At 42.1% G+C, this 19061-nt stretch overlaps 1 protein-coding gene across 1 annotated transcript in view; it reads right to left on the bottom strand.

The window, feature by feature from the left end:
• Nucleotides 1-13658: 13658 nt before the first annotated feature.
• Nucleotides 13659-19061, bottom strand: part of HSD17B3 (hydroxysteroid 17-beta dehydrogenase 3) — a gene marked incomplete at its 5' end in the record, with an annotated part of 38795 nt that continues 33392 nt past the window's right edge. The window contains 3 exons of the mRNA XM_080820084.1: nucleotides 13659-13872; nucleotides 17267-17416; nucleotides 18791-18856. Coding sequence (XP_080676210.1) covers nucleotides 13774-13872; nucleotides 17267-17416; nucleotides 18791-18856 — 315 coding nt within the window. The 3' untranslated portion in view covers nucleotides 13659-13773. The remainder of the gene's footprint in view (nucleotides 13873-17266; nucleotides 17417-18790; nucleotides 18857-19061) is intronic.

Genomic DNA, 19061 nt, shown 5'->3' on the forward strand with positions numbered 1-19061 from the left:
GCCTCTGTCTGCTTGTGATCTCTGTATGTCAAATAAATAAATAAACTCTTTTTTAAAAAAAAAAGCTCTTAGTATAATAAATGGCCTTAGCAAATCATAGGATTTAAAGTCAGCATGCAAAAATTAATTTCTATATACTAGTAATGGAAAGTGAAATTTAAACCACAATACCATTTATAATTGCTAGGGGGAAAAGAGAAAGAAAGAGGTATAAATCTAACACAGTATGTATAGGATCTGTGTGCTTAAAACTACACAACTCTAATGAAAAAAATTAAAGAAGATCTTAATAAATGGAGAAACATACCATGTTAATGGATTGTGAAGATTCAACAGAGTAAAGATTCAACATAGTAAATCACTTCTCAAAGTGATCTACAGATTTAACACAATTTCTATGAAAATTCTTGGCAGTATTCTTTATAGATATAGACAAACTAAATCTAGAGTTTATACAGAAAGGCAAAGTAACTAAAAAGATGTTTTTAAAGTATTACCTGATTTTAAGACTTATTATAGCTATACCAATAGAGATAATGTGGTGTCAGAAGAAGCATAGACACATAAATCAATGAAACAGTATAGAAGTTTCAGATATAGGTTCACACAAGGATGGCAAACTGAATTTAGACAAAGATGCAATAGGAAATCAATGGAAAAGCAGTGGTCTTTTCACAAAATAGTACTTGAGCAATTAGGTGTTCATAGGCAAAAACAAGAACTTCAACCTAAACTTCACACATTATATAAACATTAACTTAAAAAGGATTATAGATCTAAATGTAAAATTATAAAAGTTTTAGAGGAAAACAGGAGAAAATATCTGTGACCTAAGATTACAAACAAAATTTTTAGATATGACAACAAAGGCACACTCCACAGAAGAAGATTTTAATCAACTGGACCTCATCCAATTTTAAAATGTTTGCTTGGCAAAAGATCCTTAATATTAAAAGGATAAAAAGACAAGCCCACAGACAGGGGATGGGGGGAGTAGAGGATTGCAAATCATATCTGCGAATATCAGAGGACTTATATGCAGGATACAGAAAAACCCTCTAGACCCTACAGTAAGAAACAAACAAAAAACCTATTTCAAAAATGGGTAAAAGACTGGGATGGGCATTTCACCAAAGAAGATACATGGATGGCAAAAAAGTCCATAAAAAGATGTTTAATATCATCTATTTGGACTAAACAGAAATAACTTTATAACCGTTTTAAAAATGTGTTTTCTATAAATTCACCGGGACACTCTCTGTTGAAGCTGACTTGACAAGCAAGAAGATCTCTATGCTCTGAGGAAGCCCAAGCAGGGAGGCTTCAACTGACAGCTCCAGCTGAAGTCCTTTGCCAATAGCTCACATGTAAATAGAGACCTTCATATGATATCCAGTCCTCAGACATTGTCACATCCATCCATCAAACCTTCCCAGCTGAGACTCCACACACCCTGAAGCACATAGAAGTCCTTCTCACCAAGACCTGTATGAATTCATAATGAGCAGAATCCATGAGCACCAGAAAATAGTTGCTCTAAGCTGCTGAGTTTTGGAGTCATTACCCAGCAATAGTAACCAGAGAAAACTGGCCCTCCATGTTCTCTCTATAAAACCTACTGGCTCCAAATCTACTACCCATCTACTATCAAGTATAAAGCTCCTCTCTGCTATGTACCCCTTCATTTCTTCCTACCCGTTGAGTTCTATGCTGGTGAAAAGGCATCCTGTTGTTCCCAAACCTGTTTGTGTCAGTTGTATTTATTATTATTATAATTATGCAATTGAATTTAAAATTATATAAACTAGTAAAATGTTGACATCAAAAGAAAAAGAATTATTATTAGGAAAATTAAAGTGAATGCTTTGGAAAGACTCAATAAAAGCAAATCGATAAAAATTACCTTAATTATATTAGATGTGGACATGATGACTGAAAAAGATTGTTGGGGGGGGGGTTGAAAATCCGAAAGGATTCAGCATTTTGATTGTTTTTAAATGTCTTTAAGTTCTCGTTCCCCTTTAAAGAAATAAAACCTATATATTGTAGTTGATGCATTATATGAATGTGATTTATGTGAGAAAGACTAGTTGCAATTCCAATCAGTGGACGCATACTTAAAAGAAAGGGCTTGGCCCAACATCAAAAGGTTGGCAAAAGAATCTGTCTTTATATGTTTTAAGTTAAAATAAAATGTTTAATACACTCACCCTTTGACCTAGTAAATTCACTCCTGGGTATAAACCTTAGAGAAATGGAAACATATGTCAAAAAAAAAAAAAAAACCCTTAGGCAAAAATGTTCATAGCAGTATTTGTCATGATAACCCAAACTGGAAGATTAAGTGTCCATGAAGAGGAGAATGAATAAGTAAATCGTGATATATTCCTACATGAAATAATACTCAACAGTAAAAGGTACAAATTCAACAACACAAGTGAATGTCATACATAGATGCAATACCAAGTAAAAAAAGCCAAACACAAAAGAATCCGTGCAGTATGATTTCATTTATATAAAATTCTATAGCACACAAAACTAATCTATTATGACAGAACTTGGGAAACTTTCTGGGGTAATAGAAAAGCTCCAGGGACGCCTGGGTGGCTCAGTTGGTTGAGCAGCTGCCTTCGGCTCGGGTAGTGATCCCAGCTTCCTGGGATCGAGTCCCACATCGGGCTCCTTGCTAGGCGGGGAGCCTGCTTCTCCCTCTGCCTCTGTCTGCCACTCTGTCTGCCTGTGCTCACTCTCTCTGACAAATAAATAAATAAAATCTTAGAAAAAAAAAAAAAAGAAAAGAAAAGCTCCAGATCTTGATAGACTTATGGTTCACACACCTGTATCCATTTGTCAAAACTGTATAGTTAAGATTTGTGTATTTTAATGTAAGTAAATTTTACCTAAAGAAAATGGAATTTTAAAACTTAAGTGGGGGATGGGCAGAAAAAAGAAATTACAAATAAAGCAAATATGGCAAAATGTTGATAATTATTGAATAGTATAATGAGGATATGATACACTGTTCTGTGTGTTTGAAATTTTTCAATAGCAATTTTTTAAATTAAAATATTTAAAGTATGGGGCAGCTGGGTGGCTCAGTTGGTTGGGCGACTGCCTCCAGCTCAGGTCATGATCCTGGAGTCCTCGGGTCGAGTCTTATGTCAGGCTCCCTGCTCAACAGGGAGTCTGCTTCTCCTTCTGACCTTTCCCCTCTCATGCTCTCTCTCTCTCTCTTTCATTGTCTCTGTCTCAAATAAATAAACAAAAATAAAATCTTTCAAAAAATAAAATAAAATGTTTAAAGTCTGTATTATTCTCTATGATTCCCAGATTTAACCAACCTTTTTGATGAGCTGTCCAACTTTGGCCCAAGTCAGGGGCCTCTGCCTCACAGATCCTTGTGCGCTCTCTCCAGAGGGCTAAGTCATAGCTCTGGTGTGAAGTCGGCACATGGGAGCTTCCAAACCACAGCCTACTGCTGGAGGGGGATTACTGCTTTCTGCCACATATTCTAACACTTAACAAATATCTGCCTTGTTTTATAATTGATTCATGTCTTGGTACCTCATTAAAATTTAAATGAAATGTGATGTGATAGATATACCAGAAGGAAAAAAACCATGAATTTTGTTATCAGACCGAGTAGGGGCAAATCTCAGGTCTTGCATTTTAAATCTATGTGGCTTATGACAGGTTAACATCTATGTCTTTATCTGTAAAAGGGGGACAAAAATTGTTTGTTTGTTTGTTTGTTTCCACAGTAATGGAAGTCTTGGGATGTGCGTATGGTGTTGCAGAAAGCCAGCCCTCCCTGCTGTTAGGTGGGACAGAATGACTAAGCTCTGCCTATGAGAATAAAAGAATGTATTGCATGACAGCTTCCAGGAATCTTCCTTAAAATGAAACTGATGTACATTCTAGACTCCTTTTTTATCATCCCTTTCTTCCATCTTGCTGCCTGAATGTGAATATGATGGCCAGAGACCCAGCCACCAGCTCTGACACGCTAGGAGTAGGGTAGCGATAAGCCGGCAGGATCCTGGTCACTTCCAAGCTTCATTCAGCTGAGCTACCATCCCTGTCCTCAACTGCCTATCTGCAAACTTTCAAACAAATAAAACAAATAAGAAATTAATGTCTTCCATTTTTAAGCCACTGCTGGAGTCTCACAAATGATCTTGAACCTAACTAATATGATAAGTACTTCACAGTGTGCTGAGACAAGTGGAAATGCATGCATCCATAACATTATAGTATATAGATAGTATAGTGTATAGTATAGTATAGTATAGTATATAGATAATTAGGTATCAAAAATAATACTAAATAATAGCTTTGCATCCTCTGAGTTAAAGTCTTATTGGTTTTCTGTAAATGACTCTGGGTCTAGCACTAAGTAACAAATAACTATGGGGGTAAATTAAATGTATCACACTTCAGTTTTTATTGAAGGAGGACATACTCATCCAAAGGGGAATAATTAAAAAGTACAATGGTTTATCACTTAGCCAGGCATGATTAACATAATTCTAAAACCAAGAACTGATGGGGGGAAACAATCATATATTGAGACAGACACCCTCATAAACCAAAGATCAAAGTTTCTCACCATCAGTACTACCGAAGTTTGGGGCCAAAAATTCTGTCTTGGTTGGAGGGAAGAGGGCTGAGCTGTGCACTGCAGAATAATTAGAAGCAACTTTGGCCTCTACCCACGGGAGATGCCAGTAGCATCCTCCTTCCCTGAGTTGGGACAACCAAAAACGTCTCCAGACTTTGCAAAATGTCCTCCAGGGGACACCCCTGGTTGAGAACCACTGCTAAAGACAGAGGTATACATTTATATAACTTTTCCAGAAAAAGAAATTGGTAATAAGTATTAGGAACTTAAAATGCTTAGATGTTTTCATCCACAAATTCTACTTCAAGGAAATAATCAGTTTGTAAAGATGCACTCACGTCAGTTTAAAAAGACAACCTCATTTCAAAGTTGGTAAATGGTCTGAGTATACATTTCTCCAAAGAATACACAAATGGCCAATAAGAACATGAACAGGAGTCTGACATCAGTAGCCAACAGAAGAGTAAACATCAAAACCACAGTGAAATATCACTTCCTATGCACTAGGATGGCTGTATCAAAAACACAGATAATGGCAAGTATTGGTGAGGACATGGAGAGAAACTGGGCTCCTCACACACTGCCGGTGGGAGGGTAAACATGGTACAGCCACTTCGGAAAATAGTCTAGCAGTTCCTCAGATCCACAATTCCACTCCTAGGTACCTACCCAAGAGAAATGAAAATATATGTCCGCACATCACATGTACATGAATGTTCATAGCAGCATTATTCATAGTAGCCAAAATGTAGACACAACCCAAATGTTCATCAACTGGTGAACTGATAAAGTATGATCTATCCACACACTAGACAATTATGCAGCAGTAAAGAGGAAGGAAGTGCTGACACAAGCTACAACACAGACAAACCTTGGAAACATTACGCTGATAAGAAGCCAATAACAAAAAGTCACATATTACATGATTCCATTTATATTGAAAGTCCAGAAGAGGCAAATCCATAGGGACCAAAAGTAAATTAGTGACTGCATGAGGCTTGGGAGGGGTTGTGGGGTGGGAAGTGACATCTGATGGATATGGGGCTCCCAGGTGGGGTGATGAAGTGTTCAAAATTATTCCAAAATTGATTGTGGCAATGATTGCACAACTCTGTGAGTATACTAAAAACAATCTGAGTGTAAACTTTAAACAGGAGAATTGTATAGCATGGGAATTAACAAGCCATTATAAAAATACTGTCCTCAATATCAACAAAACAAAAAGATGCAGGTACAAGGATGTATGTTGTTATAAGTTATTTACACAATTGTAGAGAAGTCAAAAATATCTAAATATAAAAAAGGGATGGTAAAATAAATTATGTTTGGCCATATGAATAAGTATTAAGTAACCACCGTAAATCATCTTTTGAATACTTATTAACAGAAGGAGATCTCATGCTGTAATCTTAAGGCAAAAGGCACAATGGAGGGGCGCCTGGGTGGCTCAGTGGGTTGGGGCCTCTGCCTTTGGCTCGGGTCATGATCTCAGGGTCCTGGGATCGAGGCCCACATTGGGCTCTCTGCTTAGCAGGGAACCTGCTTCCCTTCCTCTCTCTCTGCCTGCCTCTCGGCCTACTTGTGATCTCTGTATGTCAAATAAATAAATAAATAAATAAATCTTAAAAAATAAAAAAAGACACAATGGAAAATATTCCCTTAGACGCACACTGAAAATTTGTTTAAGAAATCCACAATCAATGAAGAATGATTAATATTGGGTGACAAGAGGAATGGTGATCTTTATTCTCTTCTCTTTCATCGATGTGTTCTGTATTTCCTACTCTGCATAAATGATTATAGTCAGGAATTTATTTTTAAAGATTGAGAAAGAAAATTTATTTCCAAAACTGACTTAAAATTTATAAACTATAAGAGCTGAATTATAGAACATGTGGCCAGGCCTTCTAATTTTACTGATGATGGAACCAGAGGCCCACTGTCAGCCATCTCATCAGTGTGTGAACCTGAAACAGTCCTTTTTTCTTCTTTGCTCCTTTTCTTTGTCTCTGGAGGAACCCCCTACCCACCTACACACACACACACACACACACACACACACACACACACAGGCAGCACAAAAAAATTGGAAGAAAAACCTTAAGGGCATTATGCTGCTAAGTCAAATAAGTCAAACAGAGATAGACAAATATTATATGATCTCATTTGTACGTAGGATCTAAAAAAAAAAAAAAAAACGCCCATGCTCATAGATGCAGAGAACAGATTGGTGATTACAGAGGTGGGGGGTAGGGAATTGGCAAAATGGAGGAAGATGGTCAAAAGGTGCAAACTTCCAGTTATAAAATAAATAAGTCCTGGGGACGTGATATACAGCATGGTGACAACGTAGTAATGCCGTATCTGCATCTAAAAGTTGCTAAGAGACTAGATCTTAAAGTTCTTGCAAAAAAAAAAAAATTGTAACCATGTGCAGTGATGGATGTTAACCAGACTTATTGTGGTGATCGTTTTGTGATAAATACATATAGCAAATCATTGTGTTGTACACCTGGAAGTAATATAATGTTACGTGCCAATTACATCTCAATTAAAAAAAAAAAAAAACTAAAGGGGCACCTGGGTGCCTCAGTGGGTTAAAGCCTCTGCCTTCGGCTCAGGTCATGATCCCAGGGTCCTGGAATCGAGCCCCGCATCAGGCTCTCTGCTCGGTGGAGAGTCTGCTTCCCCCTCTCTCTCTGCCTACCTGTGATTTCTGTCTGTAAAATGAATAAATAAAATCTTACAAAAAAAAAAAAGAACTAAAAAAAATGTTTTGAGGGATTTCTTTTCTCAAATTGGATTCTATTCTAAAATTCCTGCAGGATTAGTTAGAAAGACCCACCCAGCCCATTAGAGGGCAGTAGCAAGTCAGGCCAGACTGAGCCCTAAGCAAAGTGGATGAACTACAGTGAGAATAAACATCATTCTTTGGCATAGATGCAGACAAACTTGATTAAAATCACGCTGACCCTGGTGTGACCGTCTTCCGTTTTCTCTGGCAAGCGTCGGCTAACGGAGTCTGTTTGAAGTGGAACATTCTGGTTCCCATCCCAAAAGAGCAAGGCAAGGATGACACCCTAGGGAGCTGCCCCAGCAACAGTTCCCAAGTTTTTTTCAGAGCAGCAGCCCATAATCACTTCATTCTCTTGCTCCAAGTGTTGTCAGAGGGATTCTCCAGACTTTGGCATCCTGGGAGGTAGCACAGAGGGAAGGCTGGAAGAACACAGAGCGAATCCTTCTATCAAAACGACCAGCTGTTGATGCCGCTCCTTGAGGTCCCAAGCCGTCCATAGAAAAAGAAGAATCAGGCGAGAGACAAGAGCCCAGTACTGCTCAGCGGAAACAGAAGTTCAGAGATACCTGGCAAGCCTCCCTCTTCCCAAATGATTCCCAGACGATGGTAAGTTTGGCTAGCGGTCAGTGTTGAAATTGAGGTGCATGGGCTTGGCTGCAAAGCCTGATTGCTCTCCTCTCTTCACCACATGACAGTGAAAAACACAGTGTTGAGGGAATAGTGCTCACCCCTTGATCTTAAGCCCAATTAAAGAATCTCATCCCCAGCCGGCAGGGCTCTACCATCTCCTGGAAGATGATCCATGTTCAAAACCCAGCTCTGCCGCTCACTGGTCAAGTGAACCTGTAGGCATGACTCCACTTTTCTGTGCCTTCATTTCCTCAACTGTAAACTGAAGGTAATATTAATAATAGTTCCTACTTTCAAAGTTGTCATGAAAACTTATATAGTCCCTGACTCATTATTAGTATTCAACAAATGTCAACTAGTTTCTAGGGCTAGTGGTTACTGGGATAAAGATCTTAAAATGCAGAGTTTTTCTACCCTCGCTTCAATTCAACACCCTGGGGCCTTAACTGTGAGAAACTCTTCCCTTAAGTTAAAGGCCCTTGGGGCAGCTGGGTGGCTCAGTTGGTTAAGTGTCTTAACTCTTAATTTCAGTCCTGATCTCAGGGTTGTGAGATCAAGCCCGCATCAGGCTCCACACTCAGCAGGGAAGTCTGCTGGAGATTCTCTCTCTCTGCCCTTCCCCTCCAAATAATAAAGAAACAAATCTTTTTTAAAAAATATAATAAAGGCCCTCAAAAAGCTTGCTAGACAAATAATCATTCAAATTAATCCAGGATTAATACTTTGGATGAACCCACATATTACACAACTAAAAACTCTATCTCAAATCTGCCCCAAGTTGTGTACGCTGAAGCACATTCCTTTGCTCACCTAAGCTGCTGGTTGTGAAAGTGACTCCCCAAAGGCAAATTTGCTAAGATTGGATGTGAAGGTTTAGAAACAGTGTCTACACTTTTATAAGCTGCTCCTTCAACAGTTGAAATGCCTACTAATTCCCTGTGATCCATGCTAGAACAAACACTTATTGTAAGATTAATTAGCATGAGTCATTGTATTTTATAAATATGGCCACAGCAATATTTAGGTACTTCTTCCATCAGAAGGTGAGCCTTACCAGACACATGAAAAAATGTTCATCATCACCAGCCATCAGGGAGATTCAAATCAAAACCACATTGAGATACCACCTTACACCAGTTAGAATGGCCAAAATTAGCAAGACAGGAAACAACGTGTGTTGGAGAGGATGTGGAGAAAGGGGAACCCTCTTACACTGTTGGTGGGAATGCAAACTGGTGCAGCCACTTTGGAGAACAGTGTGGAGATTCCTCAGGAAATTAAAAATAGAGCTTCCCTATGACCCTGCAATTGCACTACTGGGTATTTACCCCAAAGATACAGATGTAGTGAAAAGAAGGGCCATCTGTACCCCAATGTTTATAGCAGCAATGGCCACGGTCGCCAAACTGTGGAAAGAACCAAGATGCCCTTCAACGGATGAATGGATAAGGAAGATGTGGTCCATATACACTATGGAGTATTATGCCTCCATCAGAAAGGACGAATACCCAACTTTTGTAGCAACATGGACAGGACTGGAAGAGATTATGCTGAGTGAAATAAGTCAAACAGAGAGAGTCAAGTATCATATGGTTTCATTTATTTGTGGAGCATAAGAAATAATATAGAGGACAAGGGGAGATGGAGAGGAGAAGGGAGTTGAGGGAAATTGGAAGGGGAGGTGAGCCATGAGAGACTATGGACTCTGAAAAACAACCTGAGTGTTTTGAAGGGGCGGGGTGGGAGGGTGGGGGAACCAGGTGGTGGGTATTAGGGAGGGCACAGATTGCATGGAGCACTGGGTGTGGTGAAAAAACAATGAATACTGTTATGCTGAAAATAAATTTTTAAAAAAATTAAAAAAAAAAAAAGAAGGTGAGCCTTGTGTTCCCTCCCACCGAATCTGGAAGGGCTTGAGAATAATGTCATGAGAAATTCAAGGCTAGTCTTATAAGACAGTATGGCTTCCTCCTAGTTGTCTCTGGGATGCTCATTCTTGAAACCCAGTCACCAAGCTGTAGGTAAAACCAAGCAAAATATAGAGGGGCCGTGAATAGGTTTCCATCCAGCAGCCCCAGCTGGGGTCCCAGAAAATAACTGTCATCAGTTGCCAGACATGTAACTAAGCAATCATTCAGATATTTCCAGTTCCAGAGGCTGACTCATTTCCAGCCTCTGAGTGTTCCCAACTTAGCCCCCAGATATTATGGAGCAAAACAAAACACCACACTTTACCCTTTCTGACCCACAAAATCTGTGAGCACCAGAAAATGGTTGTTATTTTATACCTCTAATTTGGGGAATAACTTGTTACATGGCAACAATAATTGGAACAGGTAGAAACCTTGTTTGTCTCACATTTAAGCAGATTAGGCTTTAATGTCTGTAAGATAGCTTCTACTTTGCTGAAATCTTGAATTCCACAATAAGATACTTATTCTTTGGGTTTCAAACATTACCCCTTTTCAAACATAAAGTTGAGTATAGGCAGAAACCCAGAGTGCCCATTCAGGAGGTACCAACTATTAATGGTATGAATTTGAGAAAAGCACTGAATATGTGGATATTGTGTTGCATCCCTCCCCTCCAAATCCAATCTCTGTTCTTCCCCCACCCTCTGACCTGGTGCCTCAGGAGATGAACCTTGTGAATTACATCAGTGAGCTAGCTTCCAGTTAGATGTGACCAATGGGAAGCACCAGCAAGAGACCCAGAGGACAGTAGGAGAATGAAATTGAGGTACCTGGTCCTGCAAAGGAAAAACACTACTGTTTCTCTTCTCAACACTCTACTTTCAATAATGCTGGTCATCAAATGTGTGGAGAGGTTTCCCCACACCAAGCAATTTTCAGACACCAGCTGGTTGTCCTACAATTTAAACTCAATTCTGACACTCTTTACCTGAGAAGAGCATCAGATCCCACAGGTTAAAGGCTGTCCTACAAGACTTCCCCCACTTCAGGTGCCAACAGGTTGTCACCTGAGCTTCTGATCAACTTACTGGCTATAAATTGAAAGTCCCCACGACACCTGCCCAGGTTCAGTCATTTGCTGGAATGGCTCACATAACTGAGGACAACAGTTTGCTCGCTAGATTACCAGTTTATTGTAAAAGAATGCAACTCAAGAACAGCTAGATGTAAGAGATGCATAGGGCAAGGTATATGGGAAAAGGTGTGGAGCTTCTGTGCCCTCTCCAGGCATGCTGCCCTCTTAGCACCTATTCACCAGCCTGGAAGCTTTCCAAACCCCATAGTCTATAGAGCCTTCATTACATAGGCATGATTGATCAAATTAGTGGTCATTGGTGATTGAACTCAACCTCCAGCCTCTTGACCCTCCACAAAGGTTGAGGAATAAGATTGCAAGTTCCAACCTTCTAATCACATGGTCAGTTCCCCCTGGCAACCAGCTTCCATCCTTAGGGGCTTTCCAAAACTCACCTCATTGACATAAACTCAACTGTGGTTGAAAAGGGCTTGTTATGAACAATAAATGGCTCACTTATTGCTCTTACCACCTGGGAAATTCCAAGGAATGGGAATGGGAATGACCTAATATTTCTTCTTATAAATCAAAATATCACAATTCCTATTCTTCTCTCCCTCTCTATGGGGTGGCCAAAGTCTGCAGCATCTGGCAGCTAGAGGTCACAGCTCCTCTGAGACAGTGTTCCTTATCCTGTTCTTTCTCCATCCCCTCTTCTTCTTCCCCTCCCTCCCCCAACCACCACCTCCCTTTCTCTGTCTCTCTTATGGAGTCTATAACTGATCCCTTCCCAGCACCCTCAGGCTTTTGGGGGGTGATGATGACTTCCTGATGTCCCTGATGACTTCCCTACATCCTCCCCACATATTTGCAAATAATTTCTCCAGTTGTTCGATCATGCCTTCTGTTTCCTGTGGGGACCCTGATTGGTAAAGAGTTTCTGATTTTTCATTGTCAAAAAAAAAAAAAAGTCCACCCATCTAGCCTGCATCCGAGATCAGGCAAGATAATCAGCTGAGCATAGTCTCAGTCAGGACCAAGCACACTGAGTATTTCAGAGAGAAGGGATTTAGTAGAAGTAGTTGGACACCGCAGCAGAAGGTTGAAAGAACAAAAAGAGGATACTTAGTAATTCAGTTATCAGTAACAGCAGCGCTGGTAGAACCAGCAGAGGAGGTGGTGTTTCTAGCAACTGGGTGTTCCGAGGGGAAGCCTCTGTATGGTTTTAATGTTCAATTCCTTAAAGGGGGCACTGTGGGACTAGTGCTAACTTCCGGCTTCCTGGTAGGTGCTGAGTCTGGCTAATGCCATCCCCTCCGCAGAGGCATGGTAACAAGAATCCAAACAGGAAGGAGTTTCCCTCGGCCCTCGCCTTCTTTTACGCTCCCAAATTTGACCCCCATGGGGAGAATCGAACACAAAGCCAGCTGGCATAAGCGTTGGAAATTTCCCAGCCCGACATCAACAATCAGAGTATGAAACCGGGGGCTTAGGACAGAGGACAACAGGTAAATAACAAATACCAATGGGTACCATAAAAACATTCTGTACTGTAGTTATTATTGTTACTCATAACTGAGATAATTTAAATAGATATCCATACCTTAGAATGAATTTTTCCCAGTCTTTTCCCCAGAGCAGGTTTAATTTCAGCCCAGGATTTTCCAAGCTTACCAAGGTTTTAAATGTTCTATCTACCCTGTGCTTCCCTCCGAACATCAAAATGCTCCATAAATTCCAGCCAAATCTCCCAGACTCCTTTTATAACTAGGGCAGCAGTACATAAATTCTTCTCTCACACCATAAATGCCAATGATGGTCTCAGAAAAGATGAGTGCCACCACGCACCTGCAGTGCCTAGAGCATGGTGATATCTTGGGGGAAGCCCAGGGTAGACTGACCAAGGCCAGCCAAAACACACGCTCCTCCTCTGACTCCCTCCATAGCTAAAGGTTAGTAGTTCCCCCAACACACCACCCTCTCTATGTTGACAAGGGAAGCCTTCCACCCAGTACCCCAAAACCTGGAGACCTAAAAAAAAAAATCTTATTTTTGCAGATATCAACTCCTGCATGAGAGCAATGGTTTTTCAGCCATTGTTATCAATGTACACTTTTCTGTTTTATTTCCACAAACACACTCTGACATAGAACCCTGAATAGAAATAAACTAGAGAAAGCTGGTTCTGCATTCGTTGAAATGGGAGACCTTAGAAACTGGCCTGATGTAGCTGTTGTCCCCACACCTTCCCGTAGAGCTTCCCGGGTGTCCGAGGAGCCCCATCTGAGTGCTCCAAACTATAGCAGTCTTGGTAAAGTTAGTAACTTTTAACATTCTTTAACATAGCTATAAAAGGAGCCTCATGTATAATTGTTCTCAATATTCATGGTATCAAAGGCTTTCTTGTCACCACATTTGTATTATAATCCCACATAAAAATTCTTCCAGTTTCCTCTATAGACACCTTCATCTTGTCACACACAAAGCCTGAAAACCTCATTGCACAAAACGTGTTTACACCACCGCTTTCCCAAAGATCTCCAGACCCAAGTAAAATGGCAATAAATAAATAAATAAACCAACAACAACAACAAAAAAGAAAAACACAAAACAGTTGTATTTGGGGACTGTATTTGTGACAGCCTCTCCAGCTTCAGGGGTGTGGCAGGGGCTCCTTAGTTTTCTGCAACCAACAGGGAACGTGGAGAAGAGAATGATGCTGGCACGTCAGCTTGGACTATGTGATGTTGGAATTGTGCTTGAGGTACTCCATGTATTTCTTCTGGAACGTGCTGCTGTACAAAACCCATGACGGGACCAGGCTCAGGAAGCTCCGCTTCAATAGACAAAAACACGGGTATTGGGGGCAAAAGAAGAGCGAGCACGTTAGAAGGAAACATCTCGGTGTATATTCATCATCTTTAAAAATATTTTTCTGACTCCTGAACTTAAATCGCAAAATCTTTTAGGCCTGAGCTAAAATTTCAAGGTCTTATGACCCTTTCTCAGCAAACAAGTTTTCTCAGAAACCAAAACGGTCACTTGTCGAGCCAGCCCTGAGGAAATCTAAATTAAGAGAACTCTGTCCCGCATAACACCCTACCCGTCTTTCTCCTTCTTTTCAAGCACACTTCCTCGTCCTAGTGCTCAATCTCCCAGCGTCTTTGTGTTCTTTCTACCAAGGTTCTACTAAAATGAGATTCCAGAAAACAGTCGGAAATGCTTTGACCACCTGGCACCATGCCTGAGTCATAGTAGGCACTAAGCAGATACACGCATGCGTCAATGAGTCCATGAACAAAAGTCAGACACAGCAAAGTATAAATCACCAACATTGAACGTTTGCTTAGAAAAGCAGAGTTGGGGGAGTCATAGAGGGGAGCTTCAAGTCAAGGCAGGAAGGCTTAGTTGGATGCACACATCAGGCAGTAGGCACAGGCATTGGAAGACCTCTTGCCCTCAAACCATTTCCATGTCCTGCAAGACGTCCCCGTCCGGGCCCCGGGAATAATCAGTTTGTCCATGGTGTAATCCTGTGCTCCCAACATTCCTCAGCCTACCCACTCCCCACCGAACAACAGGATTTCAACCAGAGGGAAATGTGACCTTTCCGGGGAGGGTTCTCATTCTTCAGACAGCTCAGATTCTCAGACTGTTGTGCTCATTGAGATATTTCAAAGCAAGGGACCAAAGATGGCTTCTGGGGGAACAAATAGAACCCTTCATCCACTAGCCAAGTCAATGAGTGAATACAACTTTTTCCTTAGGAACTTCATTTTTCTCCCCTTTAGAGCTTTTTAATATCACAGCAAAATCAAGCCCTTTCATTAGCCTTAAGCTAAATGTTTTGACGTAGTGAAATCAGCCATAAAGAAAATAAATTAAAATTCCAGGGCCCTAGAAAATGTTGTAGAAGTTTCCTTCTTCCATCTCCGTTGTTATCCACCTCCTCCCAACCTAGAAGGATGGTGTGGAAGAAACCAGGAAAAACATGGCATTGGACAAAAGGGGACTTAAACCCTAGCTTCACCATTACCAGGCAAGTGGCCTTGGGCATCAGATCTAGCTCTGATTTTCAGTTTCCTCAACTGTAAAACAGGAACCAAATGACCTGTCTTAGAAGATGATTAGGAGGATTAAGAGCAGTAACCCCGAGAACCACAAGGACTCTACATCAGAGGCTCTGTTCCAGGCCCAGTTGCTGTTCTAAAACTCCCCGGGAGTGAAGAGCATGCTGTCTTTACCAGTTTACCAGTCAATTCTACTTGATTGCTCAAACTTCAGATTCAATGATTTTTCTAAATTCCAGCAAACTCCAAATTGGCCTTAATGGCTTTAATGATTTGTGTGTTCTCTTTTGCTTCAATAGGCACAAAGACTCTTTTGCCTAGTCTGTTCTTGGCATCTATTTGCCACAAGAGATTTAATTTGACACATAAGAAATCAAAAGAGAAAAGGCAAATTTTTTTCCAACTTTCAGCATCCAGAATTGCTTTGTGTAGCAAGACGATAACCTTGCAAGCCGGGCTATGGTCTCAAGAAAACATTTTCTAAATGCTGATGGGTTCCATTTACGACATCAACATCCTAGAGGATGTGTGTCCTTCTATATGTGGGCCTAGGCTGGGTGGAGGGTGGGGGGCCCAGGGGATTCAGGTGAAGAATATGAACATGTGACAAATAAGTTAGGGGAGCACTGAGGGCAAAGGAGAATATTGCCCCCATTCTTTGGGAGTGCAACCCCAGAACATTATCTCAATGTGGCAAGAGAGGAGCTGACATTTTGTTTTCCAGCATCAGTCAGGTCCATGTTGATGCTGATACAGCAGAGAGAGAAAAGGGCCTTTATGAACCAAAGATCCAGATGGCCCGTGGGCCTGTGGCTACGTGGGGGAAGTCCCCAGTACCTGGGAGTTTACTGGCCAAGCCAAATGGATAGAAAAGGTCATTGGTCCCCAGAGCACAGGTGCACAAGCACCAGGTAGATGTGGAGCAACAACCACACACGCTTAAGGACCAGCAGGACAAAAAGCACGTTTCCTCAATATTCAGTTTAGATTCCTAGATCAAACTCAATTAAAACTCATTGGACATCCCATTAATTTGTTTTCCTGCCATGAGGCAAGTAGTAATCTGGAGAAAGACCAGATCAGCAACAGGCAAAATCAAGATCTTACATTCTTTCTGCATGTCCCCTTTGTAGTGTGTGTTAAGTTGGTGTTTCTGCACATTGCTGAGGTTCTACAGTAAAAATAGAAAGTGATCCTCTAAAACAACTCAGTGTCTCTGGTAGAGTCACCAGAAGTCTCAGGGGGTAACCGAATGCTTGGGAAGATTTCATGTATTCCTTCTAGCACCTGAGAGAGAAAGAGAGAGGTGAGAAACCTAATTCCCATGACAGAAAACCCATGAGGCCGAGGAGAAAGTTGACATATGAAGGGAAAGTAAAGATGTCTAGAAATTTTTGGTGACACTGGGAACAGAACCACCGTGACACTGTGTGTGTTTGTGTATCAGCGTGCCAAAAGTCAAGTCGACCTTTGTTTCATGCTTGTGGTTGCTTCTAAAAGCAGCCCAGGGATGCCAAGAACTCCTCGAGCCATATGCCACCGAATCTTACTTCCAGATTCGACAGAGTCCGTGTTGTGCTAGAACCAGCTTGTACTTGCTCTCAGGAACCAACTATGTACATGCCTAAATTCAGGGGCAGCGACAACACAATGGGAGCTTCCAATCAGGCACGAGGGGCGTACTTAAACCACGGAAATCAGCAAACTCTACAAATTAAAGTGTTTGGGGTTTTTTCCTGGAGAGCCTGATATTAAAACATTTCTCAACACAGGGAACCAGAGAAGACCCACAGCACCCAGTCCCAGCCCCACCCAGGGAAGTTCCCTGGGTCTTTGGTCTGCCCTTCCCAAGACCTCAGGAAGCCACATTACTTTCTGAGGAAAGAGGTGAGGGTGAGCCCAGGGTGATATCTGTCCACCTGGGGATTATCTCCGGGCTGAGCCCTTAGGCCTGCAGCTTTCCCCCATTGTCACATATTTCTAGCTAGCTATGTGACTACTTAGTTGAACGGCCTCTGACAGCGCAATCCTTGTCACGATTCATAATCGTGACATAATTCATGAGAGGACAGGGCAGGCTGCTCCAGTAGCAAAGAAGAGCTCTGCCGGGACCGCCGGCACACCTGCCTCCTCTGCTTCGAGAAAGAAGCCCTCAGTTACCAAGAGTTCGTGGGTGAGGCAGCCACAGGTTTCATCTCCAACAGTGACATAATTCAGTGATTCTTGAACAAACTCATCGGCAGTCTTGGTTACCATGTTGGTGTGTAAATGCTTCGTCATTGGGGTTGAAACAGCGTATGGGGTCAGCACCTACAATGGGGAATAAAGGCCATAACACAGGAGCCATCCGTCCACCCCCGAGAAGTGAACCTCTAGTCCAACTCTCCCTTTGTTTTCCAGCTCTGCTCTTCCGCAAGGAGTCGCAGGATCTCCGCTGACAACAGAGCACTGGGAAGGCAGGGAACTGGCACAGAGCTGTGAATCAGAAAAACTGGTTTCTGGTTTATCACTAATGCAGAACATCAGCTGGTTCAAATGTACACAGGATGACTGAGGACATGAATTCTCTCTTAGAACACGGTGACCAGACGAACAATAAAAATGCAGGACAGTTAAAAGTGAAATCCAGATAATCAAGGGGAAAAAACTTCAGTATAATATGTCCCAAGTATTGCATGGGATATACTGATACTAAAAAAAAAATGTTATTGTCTGAAATTCAAATGGAACTGGACGTCCTGTATTTTATCTGGCAACTTTAAGCAAGAAGCTTCTTTCTAACACATACAGCCGAAGCTGGAGCCACTTAAAGCTCTTTGGATTCCCACTTTCACACTTCAGTGAGGAGCCAGGAGTGACACATTCCTGATCGTCTTTCCTGTTGTGCTAAGAAAAATAAGCAGTTACACACTGTGGCCCGCAGAGCCGACACCATCAGTATGTACAGCCATCGTTTTAAAGATTTAGCTGTGAGTGTGCCTTTTTCATTCCTAATAGTAGATCATAAAACTTCTTCCCAAACAGGAACAAAAAATGTCTGCAAATTGTTTACTCCAGGTTCCAGAAAGCACTTCGCTCTAACAATGCTGCCGAACCAAGCCCATGCCTGTCACTGACACCTCGAGACTACTGATGGCTGTGACAACCCAGCCAGGCTGACAGTTGGGACAAGGTCATCTCCACGATGACCGTGGGCCTTGCCAGGTGAAAGAGGAAGCCAAGTACCTCTTCCCCAACTGCTCGAGAACCACTACGTGGGGGTCTTCGTGGCCCATCACAGATGACCAGCTCCCAAAGTACCCCCAACCTCCACCCACTGCCTCGTTCCCACTCGGATCGATTGCTCAGTTTTCTTTTGTTTCTTCTCCACAATTCCTCCCACCTAAGCCTTTCTCCTGCACCTGGGTCAGCGAGTAAAGGGCGGTTAGACAAGACCCCAATTTCTGTCCTGGGCAGGGCCCACTCATCCTGCCCCAGTTCCTTCTCCAGGGCATGGGTGAGGACAGCAGCAGGCAGCACAAGGGTGGCTCATTTGCCTCTGTGATGGTCCCAGGAACTCCCGGGATGTCCTCCAGACACACCCTCCTGGCCATGTCTGCCCAGCCAGACCTGCAGGAGGCGGAGGCCTCAGCTCCCTGGGGCTCCACAGTTCCTGTGCCAAGGACCCAGAGCGGTGGACCTCACCTGGATGATGACTCCTTTCCTTTTATATTCTGCTTGCAGTGCCTTGGAAAACGTGCACACAAAAGCCTGGAGCAAGAAGGAGAACACACCTAAGGGGAGAGCCTGCTTTGTCATGGAGGCAACTTACCCAGCTTTCAAAGGGCACTGCAGGGAGCCTACTTGCTTGACCTTAAAAATGCAGCATTTTGTCTGATGGGAGTTAGGACTTTGTTTCTTGGCCTGGGCAAAGCTCCCTTGATGAACAGGAACATACATTTTGGGAACAACACAC

The sequence above is a fragment of the Martes martes genome, assembly GCF_963455335.1.
Source record: "Martes martes genome assembly, chromosome: 12".
Classification (NCBI taxonomy): Eukaryota; Metazoa; Chordata; class Mammalia; order Carnivora; family Mustelidae; genus Martes; species Martes martes.